Source organism: Falco naumanni, chromosome W (assembly GCF_017639655.2).
Source record: "Falco naumanni isolate bFalNau1 chromosome W, bFalNau1.pat, whole genome shotgun sequence".
Classification (NCBI taxonomy): domain Eukaryota; kingdom Metazoa; phylum Chordata; class Aves; order Falconiformes; family Falconidae; genus Falco; species Falco naumanni.
This window is the reverse complement of record NC_054079.1, coordinates 21,460,054-21,481,835: the sequence shown is the minus strand read 5'-3', so window position 1 is coordinate 21,481,835 and position 21,782 is coordinate 21,460,054. Positions and strand designations below refer to the sequence as shown.

General features: G+C 44.1%; 1 protein-coding gene across 1 annotated transcript; it reads right to left on the bottom strand.

The window, feature by feature from the left end:
* Positions 1-60: 60 nt before the first annotated feature.
* LOC121080620 (ras-related protein Rab-27B-like) lies at positions 61-20,994 on the bottom strand. Its single transcript, XM_040578770.1, has 6 exons — positions 20,845-20,994; positions 7,773-7,944; positions 6,200-6,285; positions 3,333-3,436; positions 1,817-1,940; positions 61-426 (listed from the first exon to the last, which is right to left on the bottom strand). Exons 2-6 carry the CDS (start codon positions 7,923-7,925, stop codon positions 237-239), a joined length of 657 nt encoding a protein of 218 aa, XP_040434704.1. The 5' UTR covers positions 7,926-7,944; positions 20,845-20,994; the 3' UTR covers positions 61-236.
* Between the last annotated feature and the right edge of the window lie 788 nt (positions 20,995-21,782).

The window sequence follows — 21,782 nt, the reverse complement described above, 5'->3', positions numbered from 1 at the left end:
GGGGAGTTTTCTATGGAGACGGCACTGTATCAGGAAGAATCATTTCAGCACAAGAGCCTCACTGAAACATAGCTTTTAGTTTTAAACCAGGCCTTTGGAGAAAAATGCACAATCCCAATAAAACAATGGAACTTTGCTTCTGTGCATGGCTCAACGGAGCCGGTTTAAATTTGGTGGTAGGTCAGCCATATTCTGATGAAATATTTTCATCGGTTCTCACAGTTTAGAGGTGACGTTTAGCAGGCACACTTTTTCTCCTCTGGTTTTGCCGAATCTAGCTTTCCCGAGCTTCCTCCATTGGCTGTATCAGAGACCTGTGTCTTGTCCACGCACTGCTCCATACGTTTCATTATCAAGTCCAGGAGTGTATCCACAGCCTTCTCCACGTTCTGTCCGGTAGCAGCACTTGTTTCAAAGTATGGTATGCTACAGTGAAAAGGAACAGGTTAGCTGGAGAGATTTTTAAGACAACCAAGACTCGACTAACGCTCTCGGCGCAGCTATCAGCGGTGGCTTTAGTGGCAGTGAAATGGGACAAACTATCTGGGTCATTATGACTATCTCCTTGCTGGGTAGAACCCACGCTCCTGTTCCTAGCACACTATGGCATGACAACACCAGTACAAAACCACCACATTCATTTACAAAATGTATCCTGGCATTTTGACTTCAAATCACGGTAACATCAGCACAAACCTTGGCTGAAAAAGCCTTTCAGGTAACCAGAAAGTTTATTTTAAAGAGAAACCTAGGTGTGCATTACAGAAAGTTCCAGGGACCAAAGAACACACCAGAAAAAACTTTTTTTTTTTTTTTTTTAAGATGGGTAGTTCCAACTATTGCTATTTAGCAGTCCCTGTAAGTACTATCTCCTTTCCTTCCTTCCAACATACAAGCACAGGTCAACTTAGCTGATTCCATTCTGAAATACCCTTTGAATCCAGAATATTGCCTTCCAAGTCATGCTTTTTAGAAGAGAAGATTATAAATTGCTTCAGCACTTTGATCATATGAAATCTGGCATAAGCTAACTTCTCCTCGGTATCACTGTTCTCCTTACCTGGCTGCAGACAACTCTCTAATATTCTTTTAATATTTTTAAGTCTGATTTGCTTATTACTCAGTCTCTCAGGCCACCTTCTGCTGCTGGCCCAATTCTCTCTGAACATCCCTCACAGTAAGGGCAACTAAGGAAAAAAAATGCACACTCTTTTTGCCCACAGCACTATTTACTAATTACGTTACACAGCTAATTTATCCAGTTACAGGACACTCTGCAGGTTTTATTAGTGCAAAGAAATATAGAAGGCTCACTAGAACAAGAAAAAGGCCTTTAACACCTTTATTATTCATGGAGGAAAACCAAATAAATTCAGTGCCATTGTACACTTAGAACCTAACAAAATACACAAAATTTCCAAACTAACTAGAAAAACAAGTTATAAATACTGTTAGTTATTTAGTTTCATAACACTGAGTGTTCATCTGCTTTTGGTATATTTTGTCCTGAACTCTCCAGGCAAGCCAACATCCCAGGAATGTAGCTTTCTAGTGAGACTGTTTCATTTCACCCTTATTTCTTATGTTGTAATATTTTGGCCAAATTTCTAGAACAGCGTGTTTCATTCCATCTCTTTCCTATTTGGACAGGTCGATCTGAAAGGGTGACAAGCTGGATATCACTGTAGGTGTATGTGATACTGTAATGCCTAAAGATCTTAAACGAGTTTCTAAGTATACTTGCAAGTATCTCTAACCAGTCATCAGCTACACTTACAACAGGTACAGAATTTAGCTTCTGTCATCTTTTGCTTACCCATATTTGTCTGCTAAATCTTTTGCTTGCCTTTCATTTACCTCCCTTTGGTCTGACAAATCAGCTTTATTACCAATTAAGACTATATCTGGATTCTCACAATATGCATTGGCTTGCAGCTGACCTAGAAGCAAAAATAAACAGGAGTTAAGAGACTGCTGGAAGCACCTTAGAGACTGAGACTGTTGACAAAATAATTCAAAATACCTTTCTTGCCCCCACCTCAAAATATCCTAATCAGCCAACCACTTCATGCCAAACACATTTCCTTATCGTACGTTTACTTACTAGGGGGAGTTTTTCAAAATAGGAAGTACAAATGGTACTAAAAATTATTTCCAGGATTTATTTTACCAACATACAACAAGACTCAACTGCAATGAGTGCACGAAAAACACTGCTTTAGAAGAGGAGAACCTCCACCAGCCAGAACTTTTATTCTACAAGACTCATAAGGACACCGTGGAAGGACAAACAAGCACCCACATCATCTGCAAATGCAGTCCTTCAGAAGTTTAGGACAAAATCCTCAAGCATGTTCTTTCTCCTGGATATACACAATGATTTAAATGCAGTTTTGTCCATTTGAAGATCCAGGCACAAGCACTGTCCACAGCCTCACCCCCCGTAAGTGAATGTACAAAGCCATTTACTTACACTTGCCTCAATCCTGAGGATACTGACTTGAAAAGATGCAGTATACACAGAAGAAATTACAGAGCCTCAGCTTGGTAAGCAGTAGGAGATTGTGATGACAGGGGTTGTTTAGTGGAAGGAAGGAATCTCTGAGGAAGATGGAACTGTTTTCACAAAGCTATCTGGATTCACACATTACCCCCACTTCAGCTTGTTTGCTGGAAAATTGCCAGCTGGAAATGTACTGGCCTCTGTCCTTCCAGCACTCTAAATACCCTCAATTAAAAACAACTAAGAATTTAACCTTTGTTTCGTTATTAGTGTAGCTGTTGTCTGAAAAAAACCCAACAACAGCAAAGACTATGTGCTTTCAAACCACATCCTCAAAGCACGATATTAATTTTAATTTAAACCTCAAAGCAGACAGGAAGGAATCACATTCTGCTTTACAAACAGAAAACACACTATAAAGATTGACAGCAATATCCAGATTACAGTTTCCAAGCTCCTGTGTATCATCTAAAATATGGGGTATAAAATATGAAGTGTTGAATACCATTAACTTTCAAGAGGCAACAGATTTATTCAAATTTACCAAATCCAAACAAGATTATCATCAAGAATATGCCCAAACCCATCTATTGTGCAAAAAAAGAAAAAGGGAAAAAGAAAAAAGAAAAGTGTGCATCTTTCCAATTTGATGAAGCTTTCACCCCAAATTACAGGCTGTGAATACCCACTTATGGCTGCACTAGACAAAACTATTTTCTCTGAGCATTTTCCAGCTCGCAAACAATGACACACAGAAAGCCTGGAAGCCTAAAATACACAAGAATGCTTCAAGTCAACCGATAAATGCAAGCTGTAAGGTTCTACTTACTCATCCAGTTTCTGACATTTAAGAAGCTCTGTTGACTGGTGAGATCAAACATTAGTAAAAAGCCCATAGCATCTCTGAAAAACGCTGTGGTGAGACTTCGAAACCTGAAGGGGGAAGAAAAAAAAAGGCAACACAGCTCTATCAATACAAAGTGACCTCCAAAGCAAGCACTTTTCTGGCAACCCTGACCCGAGTAAAGAAAAAAGGAGATAAAGTCAGGCTTTACTGAACTGCTTGTTCAAAAATTGTATTAAAAAAATTATCTTGAAATCTGAAGAGTCTGCAAGATTTAGTGGACATACATTCCCTTGGAAGGAAAGCAAAAACAAAATAATGCTTGACTTTCATTTTAGCTACGAAGCATCACACCAGTCAACATTTATTAATCAGTGTGTTAGTAATTTACCAGAGGAAGCTTATATGTGAGAATATAAACGCTGTCAGTGACTAATCTATTAGTTCAAATTCTGCCTGATTTAACAGAGAGACACACAGAGAGAATGGTTGGTTAAATAAAAATAAAATAAAAAAAAAAAAAGGAAAAAGAAAAGACACTCAAGCACTTGGTGTATCACAAATCACAGTGATAGAAATGGATTCACCTGCCGACATTGCACGCACTTAATCGATGGATGTGTACTACTCAGTCTAGTCAGTATTAAACAAATGAAGAGTAGGTGGCTGTTTACATGCCTTTGATTGTTTGATGTGACTGCTGGGAAGCTCAGCTAAAAGGAAAAGGTAACCTTTCCTTGCAGAGGTCTAGACACGAACACACTCTGTAAGCAGACTGTGCAAGTGTTCCTTCACCAGGGACATTGTTTACAGGCTTCCAGCAAAGCTATGGAGCTGAACGGAACTAAAAACCATGAAATGCAACTCTGTCTGTCACCAAAAGGTCACAAGCCTGTTCAAATCAGAAATGTGAAGAAAGCCCAAATAATATTAAAGCGTTCAGACAGCACTGGAAAACAGTGCAATGGCACTCTGGTGCTTTCTGTATCACAGGGATCCATCACATCACAAAACAGTACTACATCATCTCGCACCAACCAGAAACAGTAAATGATATTTTCTGCCACACATCCGTGAAAATAAAAAAAACCCCAAACTGCTCTCCACGGAAACATGTCAGATACCCGACACTGCTTCTAGGGTTTCTTTTCAGGAAAAAAAAAAAAGCCTCAAAACATTTAATCTTTTGCAGAGGGGTATACACAAATGGTGTTTGATGATTCAGACACAAAATTTCCACTTGCTTATGCTTTTCATCCAGCAGCAACCCCTCCTGCATAGTATTTGCACTGCTTACTCTGGAAACCTGAAATCTGCCTCATCGCTACTTTCTTTCCTCCCCACTAAATGCTTCAGCCCTCTGCTCTTTGGTCACTATTACACAGCAAATAGGCGTTGAGTCGCATTTTCTTCCCTTGTTGACAGATGAAATCAGCAGTCATACCAAAGGCAATCACTTTATGATAGCCCAAACCAGCGTACATAACTAGCCAGGGGAAGCTTAAGCAAGCAGTACACACACTTCTCCCTTTAAAAAAAATAATAGAATTAAATTTAATGGTGACAAGTCAAGAATATCGTTGGAAAGAACAAACAACTGTCACGCAGAAGACAGAAAATCTGGTTAGATAAAAGAATCTTTTTGCAAAGGAGAATTCTGATCAGTCCTGAACTTAATACCTATCAGCTATGGTATGCTGCTGCAAAGAAGACAAACACAACTAAAAACATAAAAGATAAGAAGCAATTCTTCCACACTGCTCAGCACTGCTAAGACTTGAACTAAAACTCTCCATCCTGCTCGCATGCTGGTGGTAAGAGAGGCTGAAACCAGCCTGGTGGAGGATAGAACAGAAAGTTTGCTCATCATAGAAAATTCTGAGAAGCCCAGGGCACGTAATCTGGAGAGGACTTAAGGAAGGCATCAGGCTGCTCATGACTATGTCCACCTGAGTTGTGACCACCTGTGAGAAAACAGACTGCACAGCCTCTGGGAGTGACCTGCTCCAGGATTTAACCGCTCCCGCGGCCAACACTTGTGTCCTACCTAGCTGGAGTATCCTTGCTGCGGCTTGTGACCACCGACTCGCGCCCTTTAGCTGCAAGCCTGAGGAGTCCGGCTCTGTCTTCTCCCCACTGGGTAGATGAAGATGGCAATTAGCCTCCCCTTAGTCTTCAGGCTGAACGAGCTTAGCCTCCTCAGCCCTCACTGGATCATTCTCCTGACCTGTTCTAATAGGACTCCACGGGACTCCAGTTTACCAGTACAAAGTATCCCACATTGGGGGGGTTCCGCAAATAGGAACTGTACTCCAGATGTGGCCTCAGAAGTGCTGCATGAAGGGGAATAACCACTTCCCTCAGCCTGAAGGCCACATGTGGGCTAACGCAGCCCCTATCAGCACCTTTCTCAAATACACCCTACCATCCAACCTAACAGAAAAGATCTGAAATACGAGAACAGGACACTTAGGTAGTATCTTCCAGAGGAGGTAAGAATCATAGAATGGTTTGGATTGAAAGGGACCTGAAAGATCACCTATATATTATAAAGCCAAAAGCCGGTACAAAACAAGAAGGGGTAACCACTGACCCAATAACCCATGTGTGCTAGGAATGAGGCAGCATGCTGCTGAGGCAGGGAGCAGACCACCTCCAGTTCCCCCAGTCCTATTTTCTGAGATTCCCTGATCACTGCATCAAAGCAGTGTCAGAAAAACTTTATTTCTGGAAAATATTTTCGTTGTCCTGATACACAAGGATTTTTGAGATTTTTCACCTGAATGGATGAATGGTTTACCCAGAAACATAACTAATGCAGAACTGCTTTTCAATGAGCTGAACTCTGTTACCTTTCCTGACCGGCTGTGTCCCAAAGCTGGAGATGCACTTTGAAGGCTTTTCCTGGAGATCCATTTGGTCCTCTGCTGTTGTATACCTAACAAGAGAGTCAAATCAGTACAGCCATACAGCTCACACCGAAATCCAGCGCCTGGGTCACAGACTGAGACCATTGCTTTTGTGCAAAGCAATAAGGAGTAAAAGTTCAGTCCTTCAGTAAAAGCTCTTACCTCTAAAAGCGATTTCAGAGGGCTGCTTATAATAATATTTAAAAACCCAGGAGCCACATGAAACATCTATGAAAGCTTCTCTTTAAAGGCCATATTTAGTAGTTCAAATTAGATACCAGATCTTTAAAACTTGGCATAGCACTGTGCTGAGCAAGCTGCCTCTGTTCTGTTTCATTGCTGTTCTTAGAAAATTTACAGCTGGCTGACAGGATTAGCCACTATTATAAAAAGCTATTCTTTATTCATTAACTTCTGTTGGACATTAATGACTTCCTTACTAACTGCAACTGCAAACTCATGGTGCTTAAAGAAATCACTGTGACCTTTCGCTAGGGCTCAATTCTTTATTAAAGAGCAACAGTGTGTAAATTAGCTGTTGCAGTAAAATACAGAGGAATAAAATGAGTATGAGCTGGTTTTGTTATCTGAGGTAGTTTAGCAGACTCTCAGCAAATTTAAAAGCAGGCAGATACTGCCCTTACATTTAGATCAAGTGCACAGGGACCCTGTGGACATGTCTGTACCCAGAGGCTGCACTGATGTTACCCGAGGAAGCGGAACCCTTCCTCACCTGCCCTTGTATAATATCTTGTATTTATTACAGTTTTATTAATCAAGGAAGCTGAATTTGTTCCCTGTATTTAGCTGGTGTCAGGATCTATGACCAGATACACTAGTCACATTAAATTAAAACAAAGCAACTGTGCTCATAGCCACAAAAACTATCTGACCAACACTGCAGAAGACTCATCTTCTCTCTAACATCAAGAAACAACAGCATGGCAGAAGGGACTCGTACACACTGCATTAAGCAGGTGTTAAGATCCATGGATCCTAACCTATGAGGACTCCTGATCACAGGCTGGGAACACTCAGCCTCCAGCCTTGCTGCTGGCAGAGACTCTGAGAAGTAGCGTGGTCCCGCTGGCGGAACCGCTTCTTGTGCCTTTGCTAATTTACTGCATGACCTGGAAGCAGGTTGAAATTTCTGTGCTTCTGTAAGTTTCCATCTTTTCTATTTAAATAATGAGTTTGGGGGCTAGAGTTAGTTCTAGTCACAAACACACCTCATTCACTAGCACTATGGAAACCTGCTCTTGGAATGATCCTTTTATACCAACGTGCAATAAACCATTTTACAATCCAACATGAGAATAAGGATAATGGCATTTTTCCCCTTTATCCAGTTCCTGATTATGACTTGTTTAAGCCAAAAACTAGACAAGGAAAAGCATTATCAACACATGCTATACCCCACAGTAAGAGAGGCGGCACACAGCTATGTAAAATTTGTTCTCAGCAGAAATGAATAAAGAAAAAAAGAAAGTGCCATCATTTGTATGAGACAACTTACCACTCGTTTTTCCCGAAAATCTATCCCTACTGTTGTGATGAATTTTGGATTAAATTTGTTATCAGTGTATCTGTACAGGAACGTTGTTTTTCCAACCCCAGAGTCTCCGAGGGCCAGGAGTTTGATCAGATAATCATAGTCTTCATCAGTCATAGTGCTAATTTTTAGGAACCTATGGAAAAGGAAGAGGAAAAAAAATTATTTAATGATAACAACCCCCCGCCCTTCTGCTTGGTTTTGCTTTGGTTCTATTTTTGTTCCTTGAAACACTGCTGCCTGTGGTCAGAGTTGAAAGTTGTGTTAGTATATTTTGAAAAAGGCTAATGCAATGCAGCAGTGAAACTCTCCATTTCAGTTCAGGTGCCAGGAGACAATACAACTTACACTTTCAATTTCCTAAATAAATAAAATTGAAACTCAGAATGATACAGTTTCAGACAAAAAAATTATTTTTGTTCTGAGGATGACAGTAAGAGCTATACTGAACAGAGCTATGAAACCTAGGGCTAAATCCTTCTAAGAATTTTATTATGAGTTTGAAGTAGTGCAGAAACAGGAGTGAAAATGAAACTCAGACATGGCAAGGACTGCTCTCAGGGCTCAAGCTCTAACTGGTACTACATGACATTATCAGGGCTACATATCTCTATCCTAAAAGAAATAATTTTTTCCCCCTAAGAGAACTAATTAAAAAAAGCAGAGTAAGCAATTATCCCAGGGCCACAGTTAATAAAAGGAAAGAGCTCCAATGCAGCTTCCTCTCCAGTACAACCAGACGAACCCACAGCTGCCTTGTTCTGTGAAGCACACAACTAAACCCACCCCCTCATCAAACCCTGCAGATTAATTGGAGTGAAGAAAGAAAAGCAGATGGCAAGCCCACTGCCTGGGTTCAGCTCCGTGCCTCAGTTAAGCTGCTGCTTACACGCCTCGACAGCACTTCCAGGCTCTTTTCTGTATCTAGCAGTGACCAAGAGCAGTGCAGCCTCCCTCATTAAGCACTTGTAAAACAAATATATGCATCAGAAAGTAACGAAAATTTGCAGAAAGAAGGAAATATTTATCCTACTTATCTGGGCTGTGTCACAGCTCAGGCAGGAGCTCCTGGAACAAAGCGCATGGCACAAATTATTTCCGTGGAGGTTTCATGACCCCACATGGCAGTTCCCAGCTTCTGCCAATCTGCTGAGTCAAGTGACACAACATATTTGGGAGGGAAAGCCAGGTACCAAGGAGGGACAGCTTTCCAGAGTTTTCTTCTACTTTGGTCTTTTCTTGCTTGGCCAACACAACTAAGCACCTGTGTTCAGGGGTCACTTGGGCTCCCACCAACAGAAATGCTCATCCTCCATCAGAAGGAAGACACATCATCTGCTAGCCCAACCTCCTTCAAGAACCAAGTCATGGACACCCGGCTCGAGCAGAGCACCTTCATCAAATTACCTGCCAGCCTGGCCAAGCCTTCACCCAGAGGAGCACAGCCTTTCTCCAACTGCACTGCTTCCCCCCCCCCAGCAGGTTTTTTATTATTTCAAGCTCAAGGGGAGTGTTGTATTACCCTAAACCCAAAGCTCCCATTAATGTAGTTAATTTGTTTGTATTTGCTACGAAGCTGTACAGAAGGCAAGGGGACCTATGTAAGAAATAGGCCTCCAAAGTGTTTATTCACATGTATGAAATGCCCTGATGATGAGAAAACCAGAATCACATGAAACACCACCTACTTTACATCCTCACCTACCTTGATCTCAACATAATTTAAGCCTTTGCTTTTTTCTAAGCATCTTGCTAATCCTTAGCATGGATGAACAGCTGTCCCATTCAGCTCTCTATGCCGAGACTAATTACTGTGGTATGAGAGCAGGAGGCCCTGGGCCATACCCCATTTATAAAACCACTGCTTGTTTCAGTACAAGACCATAATTTCCATCAGAATAAAATCTACCTTTCTCAGCATTTAAATTATCAAATACTGACCTGCTTTGACTAAAATAATGAACTAAGCCCGTTCTGATTATCCTGCGTTTCAACAGCTTTAAGGATAAAAAAGCTGGCTGCGTACTGAGCAGTTTCATTGTATGAGATATGACCTTTGACAGATATAGAGCCACCCAGAGAGGCAGGCCAAGCTTTTGAGAAATTAATTTTCTGATGGTAAAGGTTTTAACGAACCTAGAGAAAAAGGCCCCTGATGTGGCAGCACTGCTCTGCCTTGCACTGCTTTTGGTCTGCGCCAGGCAGTGGAAGGGCAGAACACCAACATGGCAGCTTCACAGAAATTCATTCAAGGATTTTAATCCATTCCAGGATATCCCAAGTTTACCACAAGGCTCCACTGAGCAAAAGTAATTTCTCCCCAGAAGTCTGAGGAATAATCAAAATAAAAGTATTTCTGATCAATGCAGTAACTGTTCTTTAGACATTTCCTTCAATAAATCTGAAAAAGAAAGGTATCTTGGGAGATGGCTCCCCCCCAGATGTTTGACCAGTAATACAATGTATTAATTTGGGATTAAACGCTATCCCAAAAATCCATGTTCTCTGCCAGCTGAAGTTCAGCATCTCCTCGCTGTGCAAACGTGCAAAGCAGAATAATTAGAATTTACCAGACCTGTAAATGCTGAGCAAAATATACATCAGACCAGGATGATTAAAAACCTATTTTTGTAAAGCTGTCACGAGAAGGCAGCTGGCACTCCTATTCCCCGGCACTGGCTGCTTTTCCAGAAATTCCTGCCCGTTTGCACCATGGGCTGCAGACGTGTTGCAGCCTTTCCCAACCTGGTGCTAGCCGAGGCAGTAGCCCTGCCACCCGGGGAGGCAGCCTGGGAACCGGCCTCTTCCACAAGGTGACTCCAACTTCGCTCTCATTCTCTGTACCGTGTAGGAAAGTCAAACAGTCATCGGTTGGATAAAGGGATTTTATTCCTTCAGATTTTAAGCTGAAGCCACCAGTTTTCCTCTCCTTGACCAACGATGGAGATAGGAGGAGCACAAAAACCTAGGTGCGGGGACAGCTTGACGGACCAGACCGATCCACCCCCAGCACGCTGCCATCACTGGTTTACCACTTCCAAATTGCTGTAGTACAGCAAACAAAGTTCTTGTTCCACAGGAAGTCAGAGCATTAAGATTTTAATTTCATTTAGAACAAGAGAGTTAAAATTACTAATTATTCTTAGATAAACAACTAAGTGCGCTTTAAACATGTCTACAATCAACTGAATTTGAAAATTCTGAATGTTTCATCTTGTTTCATGACAAATGTTAACTTGAACAGTACGTACAGTAGAGTATAAAAATCATACACCATACCTGAAACAAAGCAAAACTCTTCAGTGGAGGAGGTTTGGTGTTCTTACAGAAAAGAGACTATTTCAAGAGAATTTCTTCTAGCAAAAATCTGAAAAACCACTTCAGAATTTTCTATTAAGAGATTATTAACCAGACATCTTTTATTAAAATTGCAATATACTTTATTCAACTCTAATTCTAAATGGCTCTATATATTGAGCTGCTGAAAAGAAATACCTCTGGGCTATAAGGCAAAAGCTAAACCAAGGCAACTCAAGTGCCGATTTCCATGACGACATTGAAAAAACACCCCTGTGCCTGGAACCTTAACTTCCAAGTCCTCACCGTCCCGAGAGCATCTAAACAGACTTGAAGTTGTAATACCAGCAGCGGTGACTCATTTTGCCGTGACTGCGTCCCCACCACAGACCGCCAGCAGTCGGAGCAGGCAGAGCAGCCACAACAGCGAGGTCCTCCCGGCCAGTCGTCCCGCAGGGCTCAGCAACCTGCAAGCACCCACACAGACCAAACCCAATGCAATCTCACCCTCCAATTCTGAAGTTCGTGCCGTCTCTCTAATACCACCTCACTGATTAAGCTTTACAAAAATGCAAAGAGCCCTCCTGACCGTCCCTCCCAACCCACTCTGCCAACGTGGCCAACAGCCACAAGATGATAAATGTGACCTTCTGACACTGTTCTTCCAGTCTGTGCATCTAGACTGAGCCCGATTTAAAAAACACTCAACTGCTTTCTTAGCAGACAAGATTCTCATCTAGATCAGAAGCAGCATCTTGTTTCTTGATTGATTTTTTTGTTCCATCCCTATTTAATGTTCTCTAACTACAGTGCGAGAGATCATTTAAAATCTGGTACTTGTCAGCAGATACCCCCGAGAATATTTTCTCGGTAGAGAAATACGGCTTCATATAAACCAACCCAACTTTAAGACATTCAGCTACAGCCTACAGGGAGAGGAAAATCTCCTCCTCGGGCACCGTGCCTTTGCTCTGCGGCTCTGTACCCATGGCACAGAGCAAACACACTGCAGCGCAGCCCACCGCACCCGGCTCGGCATGCCCACAGCACCTCCAAAGAGGGGCCAGGAGGGTGCCAGCCCTTTGCACATCCATCCATCACCCCTCCACCTGACAGAGCGGCCTCGGCATGGGTCAGCAGTTCTCTCTGATGAAACGCTGAACTCCTGGAGCTAGGTGCTCCAGGAGACCCACCCCAGCACACAGAGGGCTACAGAGGAGAAAAGTTGTAAGTCAGGTTTTCTTCTTCCATTCATAGCGTGTTCCTTAAAAACAGGGAGAAAGGCAATTCATTGAACTCTAAGTTGCTTTTGAAACAAATTTCTTTTGGCTGGGAATAAACCGCAGAAAAATGGTTTCAATTCAGAAATGCTTTTTCATCTCAAGATGTCCACATGCACAGTAAAAACAAATGAAGCAGGCTAAAATTCCAATGAACCTCACCTAAAAACACGGCCCATTAGTCATACTTTTAGCCTCTCAGAATTGGAAAAGACTGAAAAAATTTTAAAACTTCTAGATTCCAAACTTTGCAGATTTTTAAATTTTAAAAGACTTTCCTAATTAAATAAGACTGTCTACTACACTTTCTGATAACACATTTCCTCATTAATGAGTTGTTGAAAGGAGTTCAACAATTACAGAAGTAGCTAATGGGAAAAGTCAGCTCCAGAAAAGAAGATTTTATTTCCCTTGACACACTACTAGTTAAAAGTCCAACAAACAAAAACCTTGTACCAACAGCAGCAGCTCTAGAAAACACAGGATATCACAGCGCAGGTACTGTACCAGCAGTTGGTCAGCGAGAGATTCGCTCCCTCTGCAGCAAAATAAATCGACGCTGTTACTATTCGCCCAAGCTGCTTTTTTAAAATATTGAAACAATAACACCAAACCCAGTGCTGTCCTGAGGGCCAGCTCAGGGGTGATTCTAGCAAAGGCTCAACACACAGATGTAGCAACCATCCCTTACCCAACTCAGCAAACCCCAAACAGACTAGGGGAAGGCTCCACCAGCAAGCTCTACGCTCCCCACTGCAGCAGGCGTTGGGAGACTTGCTGCTCCCCTCTGATTCTACTACAACGAGGCCAGAGTCTGACTCCTCCAGCGCCACCAAGACCTCCACCAGTTCTCCTTTTGACAGCCTCTGGTCCCTAGAAATATCGTTGGCCGACACAAAATTGATATGCAAATAAACCACAATTCTGTTCCAAGAGTCCAGCAACAGCCTAATAGACCAAATAACACTAAAAAACTACAAACTGATTCTGTTCAACTTTCTTTGCAGTGTGACATAAGTCATCATGCCCCAGGCCATGGGAGGACATGCCTAAGCACAGGCAAAGGTACTGGACTGCATGAAGATGGCCCACAGGATTGCCCAGAATGACTGTGGCACCATCCTTTCACTCCAGAGATCCCAATGCCTGGATCCCTTCAAGGTCAGAAACTCAACACAGGTGAGAAGAACATTTACCATCAACATGTGGCATGCAGAGAGATGACCCCAATACCAACTTATGGTTGAAAAATACTTTGGAAAGGGCCCGAGAGACAGGTGGGCATTGACCAAGTTTAGCACAGCACCACCAAGACGACGCATTCTCATCCAAAGTATTCCACAGACATATCATTAACTTTCTGATAAACAAAGAGCTGCATGGAGACTTCCAACGAAGAAAGGAGCAGAGAGCTAGGCAAAGCTGATCTGTGGGAGGACAGGCTGCCTGCTAAGTTTCTTGTTAGAGTCACTTCTCGGAAATGAAAAGCCACCAACTGCAGCAGGTTCCTGCTGGAAATCAGAGTCACCACGTAAAGAGAGGTCTGAAATGCATTATTTCTCCCTCTGTCTCTCCTCCTAAAAGAAATCACACAGGTTGTAGCAGGAAGACATCCCAAGATTGACCTGGATGCGGCTGGTCTTTGAAGCTCTTCAGCTACGTCCTTTGACTAAAAAGACAAAGCTCTGAAGCACGAGCAGAAAGCCTCCCCTGGTCTTCTGCAGGAACACCAGAAAATTTCCTTTTCTTTCATCCTCAAGATTGTGACTGGCATTTACCATAGCCACAACTAGTACAGTGAGGAACTAAACTAGTTCCCCGTCACCCTCAAAACCCCACAACCTGTTATTCTCTTTCTGTGGGACACGTCTCGCCAATGCAGCACCCAAGAGAGAATCCCACATCGACAGATTATTAACATCAAACTTGTTAACGCAGTCATGTTAGACACTTCTTCCCTAGCAAAGAGAACACACAGGACCATCTGCAATGCAAAGTGGAACAGAGAGAGGATTAAACTGAAGAGTGTATTATCAGAAAGTAGCCTCACAAGTCCTTCCCATGGGGGAGAAGGACAGGACGTAGGAAAGGTAAGATAAAATTCCATCCAGTCAGCCCACCACCACACTGCAATTTGCCTGCAATCATCTGTTGAAAAAGCAGAGTCTCACAGCTGCCAAATAAATGGCCCACAATGATCCAAACATTCTTTTCCCTCAAAAACCAAACAACTCACTGGAGCTACATTGAGATGAAATTAAAGCTGGCTTCTCTGCTCAAAATCAGGCATAAACAAGAATTTCCGTATAGGAGCTGTGAGCAACAATATGTAACAAATGTGGCATTGGTGTGAAAGAAATGATCTTTCCTCATTTTCTTCCTTACAGTGGAAACACCCAGAGGACCAGATGGATGCTTTCTGGCATGGACATCTAATGGCATTTGAGTACAGACAGCTTCAGGCTTCAGTATGTAAAAGACTCTTGGCAAGCCACAGCCACATACTACTCTCTTTTAGTAAGCCAGGATATCCTTTTTAATAGGGAAAGAAATATATACAGAACAGACTGCATTTTAGAAGTTCTTCAAATACACAGACTTTCGGTTTTCACTCATTTGAACACAGGCTGAACGTAACTCCACAGGTAGGAAGGTGAGTTCATTAGGACTGTGCCCTGCAAAGGAGCCATCAAACTTCCACTTAAAATTCTCCTTCAACTCACGAGAAGCCCACAGTGAGCGTTCACACCAGAAAAAACAGTAACATCTCCAAACGCCACTTTCTAAATAGATGGGTAAACACCAGGCATTTCCTAAGAACTCACTCACATTGCCGTACATCCCACTGGTATTATTCAGAATAAACCAAGCAGCACACTCTCAATGACCCACATCCATCTGTGTTTTCTATCCACATATCCACACCTTTTGGCATCCTCTTCTCACATGGTGTGCTCTGTTACCTAAAGCAAGTTGTACTTGGAGGGAAAAGCAGCACTGGAGCCCTTCCGTTCCAGCTGATGTAGTGTCGCTGCCTAAACTCTCTCACTACATACACACACAGCATATATATTTACATTTGTGTAGGCAAGGCAGAAGAGTAATTCAGCCATTGTCAGTACTAATCAATATGAAAAATACAAGCAATACGAAAAGGAAACGGCCAGGGCTGCACCCAACCGTTACCAGAAGCTGTTATCACGACACTTCACCGGTGCTTTTTTCCTCTGGGTCAAACACCTAGTACAAGGCAAGTTATAACACAAGTGACCATGCACATTTTCCTCTATTTCACCATTTCAAAAACCTGCTTGGTAAGTTTGGAAATTAGTTGTGTGTTGACCATGCCACAGCAGGTCTGTATTTAGCACATCATCCAGTCTATCACACTTGATTGACTATGCAAATATAACCATGTTATTGACCAGAAAATAATGTTAATTTACAAAATACCTGCAAAATATACAGGCCCGAAATGGATTTTGCAAAAGGCAGCAGAATCCTGTAAATTAACCCAGATGGCAAATACTCCTACCTTTCATTCACACTTTGAAAAGGAAAACAAGCACTGTCATTAATAGCATTTCAAGGAACGTATTTAAGAAGGAAGAAAGCCAGCATGAGGAAGTTCCAGTGGCTCACTGAAAAAAATATCTCATCAAATACATATGAACTATGTAACTCCCTTTGAGGGAGTCCAAAAGTTGTAGGAGGATTGGCTGTACATAGGGAAGTACTCCTGGTTAAACAGGAGAGAAGGGAGGTATCGGGACTCCTGCCACAAGTGCAGGGTCGCTTCCCACCCCACCGACAGCCCAACATGCTGCGGATTCCAGGAGAGACGCCAAGTAGCTCCCTGCTGACTTGCTGTTCAAACCCTCCAAGTCTCTCCTGCTCTTTTGAATGCAAGCGAAGCTTACCATTCATTATGTTACTTATCTGTCTGTGTGTCAGGGGAAAAAAAAAAAAATGAAAACTTATGAGCTAACATAGTTATCTGAAAGACATGAAGTGGGCTAGACTTCCCTTTTAACTGCAGAAGCATGGTATCATTATCCATACTTCATCTCTCCCTGATCTTATCAAATTCATGTTCTGAATCCAAAAATCATCATAATTTCTTTGTAAAACTCCTTTGACAAAGCCCAGCCTTAGCCACCAAGCACACGACTACCACGCTGTTTTTCTGCAGATCTCTATTTAAATTTAGGAACCCTGATATGCTGATGAAGACTCCAAAGTGGATGATTCCATCTAAAAGACCTGAACATTTGCCAGCTACTCATGTTTTTTATAACACTACCCTTCTTCTTGCATACACAAATCAATATGGGCAATGAACGGTTACCAACAGAGTAAAGAGCAAGGGGGTGGAGGGAGGAAAGTCAACTCCACAGCTTAGAAAGCCTGTCCTGGTAGTTGGGGCCGTCCTCCAACGGTTTGAAACAGCATTGTTCCACTAACCAGTTACGCTGGTTTACAGTTAGTCAGCCCAAAGGCCAGCCAATACAGCCCAATTTTGTTACCAAAAATATCTTTGGAAGCAGCAGAGGAACACAGGGCTGACCACAGTCAGCCAGGGGCCATCATTAGTGCACTAACAGATCCCCCAATCAACCCAAATTTGTCTTTTGGAACATCTTCATAAGGAAGTATCTAATGGAAAGTCTGAATCATGATTAAGACTAGGAGAATTTCTATCTTGTGCTGCCTACAGATGATGGGCTCTATGTCTAGTAAAGGGGAAATAAAAATAAAAAAAAAAAAAAAAGGGAAACACAGCCATACCCATACCTGTCAGGGAGTTTGTCCATTCCCAAACTAAGGAGTACATAATTTTACATTTTACAATGATTAAAAAGCAAAGCTCCTATTACAGTAGTTTAAGCTGGCTGCACCCTTGACAGGTCTGTATTTCTACACATCACTGCTTTTCCCAAATCTTTAGGCTAATTTTTCAGTTTCTTTAATACCAAACCTCCATCAGGGTGGCAAACTCATTTTGCTGTATCCCAGCCCTGTGCAGGGGCTCACCTAGAAGGCTTTTCCATAGCTGAAGTGCAGCTTTACACAGTTCTCTCAAACCCTAAAGGGCAAGAGACTGGCCCTGCTGTTTGCACACTCAGCTCACACCTGACCCCAGGGAGTACTATACTGGTAAATACATTTGCTTGCACTTCATCCAAAGCCCCTCTGCAATTCTCAAAGCAGTTTCCCTTTTGCTTTCAAGACAGGTAAAGAAATCTTTGGCAGAACTGAAAATTAATGCCTTTTGCTCCATATTGCTTGGGAAAGCTCTAACACCTGGAGCGTCCCTTTAAACAATCTCTGCAATAATTGTTAGCTATGATAGCAGCTACACCTCCCTCCACATAGCAAGGCAGATTTCCACTCCCTACACCATTCTGTTTAAATAAAAATTTACAACAGTGATCAAAATGGTTTGGCTTATCAAGTCATCTGATCCCATTTATCATGGCTCTTTAAGGACTGCCAATTGTAAAGAAGGCCCCTCGACATAGAAAGTCATTAGTTCTAACAAGCTAACGGCTATTATACATTTAAATCACTTATTTCAAAACAGTAAATCATTTCTTCTTTCTACAGCAGACAAACTTATGCGAACACTGAAGCAATCTGATTATTCCATGAAAGGCTTTAGAATTAAAGTCTATTGTACTGCTCAGGCACAAATTAGTTATCCCAGAAGTTTTAACCCCTTAAAGCTGGAGAGAGAACAGTTATTTCTCTCTTCCAGCTGAGGCTGTACTGGAGAGGAGAAAGGTCTTCTCATGCCTCTCTTAACTCCCCATGATGCTCCTCCTGGGATATCACTTATGCCCATGCCCATACCGCTGCCGGCAAGCTTCCCAGGGTGTGCTCCTTCTCCCTGCACCAGTGGCCTTCTGCTCACATGAGGACATGGCAGGCAGACACCAGAAACACCACCTCCGAAGTTCTCACAGTAGCTGGTTCTCCTCTCTCTCGAGACAGCCATACCTGCCCCACCCTGGTAATGTCAGCCCTGCCTGTCCCATGCCAGGAGGGGACACGGGGTTTTAGGGGCAGACAAGCAAATGAAAGGTTTTGAGGGCAAGAATGAGGAGTGAATTAGGAGTTGCCACAAGCAAGATTAGCAAGGAGTTTTACCACTCTAACCTAGGGGAATTAGCCAGTTCCTCAAGATTCAAAAGGAAAGGTAGACCTTAAAGCTCCTTTCCTGATACAAAATTTCAAGATTACATGTTACGCTTTCTGTCAGTCATTTCAGAGAATTATCCATTGCCTGACAAACCTGCTGTGGTTTTGATCACAGAAATCACAGAAACTGCCTATTTCCATGCTGTCTGGCCGTTTCATAACACTGCATTAACTAGAACGCAGCACAGGAACTATTACAGCAGGGAGTACTCAGCTGCAGGCACCAGATCATGCTTTATCTCAGCTGCCGGACACACGAGCACCTCTGCCCAAGCCAGCAACCACACCTGGGGGTGACAGGGGGAAAGGACCAATTGCCAGGCTCAAACTTGTTTCCTAACACCACCCTAATGGAAGCCAGACCTGCTGCATTATGCTACTGACCATGTTGCTTCCCCATGTCACATTTCAACATGCAAAATGCAAAACACAGACTTGCTGCTGAATTACTCTGGGCTGGTTTATTTCTCAATGAAAGAAAGAGCAAAACCAACGCTTTCGTGGGAACCAGCACAACATATAGTCACCTATGCAGCAGTTCTGAAGCCAAATACCTGCTCCATGCTAACAGGAAAATCAGCTTGGAAAATTGAGGCTGCAATGCATGAACAGTGAGAAAAGAACAGCTTCTCCCAGGAAAAGAACAAAAACAACAACAACCACCCAAAAAAACCCCAAACCCAAAGCTATCCAGTTCTTGCAAATGCAAATTCAGACTTTCAGCAGGCAGGGCCTGCAGACACACAGGTAAGCAGCATACAACTGTATTTTGTGACATGCTCTCAAGGGCAGTATATTTTTTCGAGATGCTATTGTACCAGCTTTACACAGTGACAGCATGTATTTCAGTAACGACCAGGTTGTGATGTGTCAGCCTTAGCAGTTTCTAGGCACACTCTAAGGGAGCATGTTGCTACTCTCCAGTTCACACATTTTAGCAGGCTGCAATATATTGCTGTTTCTTTAAAGGCAAAAAACAAGAACCACACCATGAGAGCTGTCGCTTTTCTCTGCGGCTGTTCAAACTTCCCTAGCACCATGTTTTAACTGAGCTTTCCAACAACGCTGTGTGCAAAACTGCCAACAGTGTCTTCTTGCACATTTACTTGTAACACCCCATCTTGAGAACTTCACACACAGCCAAAACCCACCAGATTTGTTGAGAAGAGTTTTTCAGCATGGGAAAACTGTTTCTCCTTTGACTCAAAGTCTGACTAAAGAACTGAAAGAGGAGTCACACTCTCTCTGCTGGTGTGAATTAGCATAACTCCAAGACTCAGGCCTTTTTTCCCCCAATATGCCTGCAAGTATGCAATTAATTTTACCTTTGGCAATTATTTTTTTTTTTTGGCCTACGGCCCACAGGGCACAGAGCTACTTGAAAATAACTTTTTATAATAGACTTCAGAAGAGGCAAAGTATTTCTCTGCTACTCTGTGTACCTGCCTTTCTCCTCCTGCCACAGCCACTCGCAAAGACGCTTCAGTTAAACTCTGCAGAAGTTGTGCTCCGCTACAGACTTAAGGACCAAATCCGTTTCCATGATCCCTGGAAAGTCTGTATAAATGCACGAAAGATGCCTCTCCATCATAATCTGATCTATTAGGTATAAAAGAGTATTAACCACACATCAACGTGACAATACTGTTCATGTTATTTCTAAACCAGCTTTCTTTTTCTCCTTTTTTTTTTTTAAATGAAAAAGCATGCTCTCCTCCTGCCTCAGCTGATCTCTTTATATACTTCATATCATATTCTTATCTCATTCCTCCACCCGAATTAAGGCACGATGGCAGATGCTACGCTGTGAACCCCTGCCTGCTCACGGAGGAGCTATTCCCGGGTAACTATCGTTGGATATTATGGAGTTAGCGCCGCGCTACGACCCCCGTTAGGCTCCCCATGCATCGCTCGTTGACACACGTCCCTCACCGGCCGCTGGCGCTGGCCCCCCAGTCCGCGGCCAGGGCTCCGCGTTCACCACCCTGCCGCCTCACAGCGGGGCACTGATCCAGCCCGGAGCCCCCCGCCCCAGCGCGCTGTCACGAGGGACACACAGTCGCGACAGCGGCCGCATGTCGGGACGGGACCCCCGCCCGCTGGCCCCAGGCTCCCCGTCACCACGCGATCCCCGAGCGCCCCGAAACCCGCCCCCGGCCTCCATTTCCCCCCCTGCAGCCCCGAGCCCTAGGGCCGCAGCGGGCCTGGCCCTGCCGGGCCGCGGTCCCGGCGGCCGGCCCAGTTCCCCCGGCAGGGACCTGCTCCCGGGAGCGCCGCGCCGCCTGCTCTCTGCTCGCTGCCGGCGGCGGTGGGAGGACGGAGCGCGGCGCAGAGCACCTCCCTCTGCAGGAGCCCGGCGCGGGGCTGGGCTCAGACGGAGGCGTCGCTACCGGGGCCGGCGCACGGATGTGGGCGCTCGCCCCAGGGCCGGCGGCGGCCGGCTGCTGCTGAAGGAAGCCCTCGCCGCCGGCCCACCCCGCCGGGTGCCGAGGGGAGCCCTCCCACGGGGAGGGCGGGACGGAGCGGGGCCGGCCCAGGCCCTGGCAGGCCGGGAGGAAGAAGAGGTCTCAGGGTGGATCCCCCTTCCCTGCCTGCCCCTCAGGCCAGCCACCTTCCAGCCTTCCCCCCGAGCAGCGCCTTGGCTCTAAGGGGGAGCCCCAAGCCCCAGCCCGTGCCCTGCCACCGGCTGCACAGGCCTTCAGGTGCTCCCAGCCTGCAGGTGTTAGCACTCTTCTCCAAGGTGCGCCTGGCCCGAGCCAGGGCCCAGGGCAGCTGTAACCGGTTACCTCCCGCCGAACCCTCAGGGGAGGCCACTTAAAGGGATTCTTTCCACAGCTTTGCTAGCTGGAGTTATTTCATCTTTTCCTTGCAATCCACTTCCTGGGTCTCAAAACTCACCATAAGGCAGTTGGCCCGTGGCGTTGTGTTTCAAACCAGGACGCTCCTCAGCATCCGAGCACTGCGAGGCCCAAGCAATATGGCTGCGGGGGCTCGTCCAGCCACCACTAACCCAATCACTCTGTGCTGCTGCAAAAAAATACCCCGCAGGATTTCATAGTAAAGCGCAGCTTTTCCTGAAGCACTTCCACACAACAGTCCTAGGACTGGAGTACCTTCTGTGAGCCCGTACAGTGCAGCAGCACAGTTATAACAATTTTTGCTATAGGCTTGTATATACTACTACAGGAGAGTAACT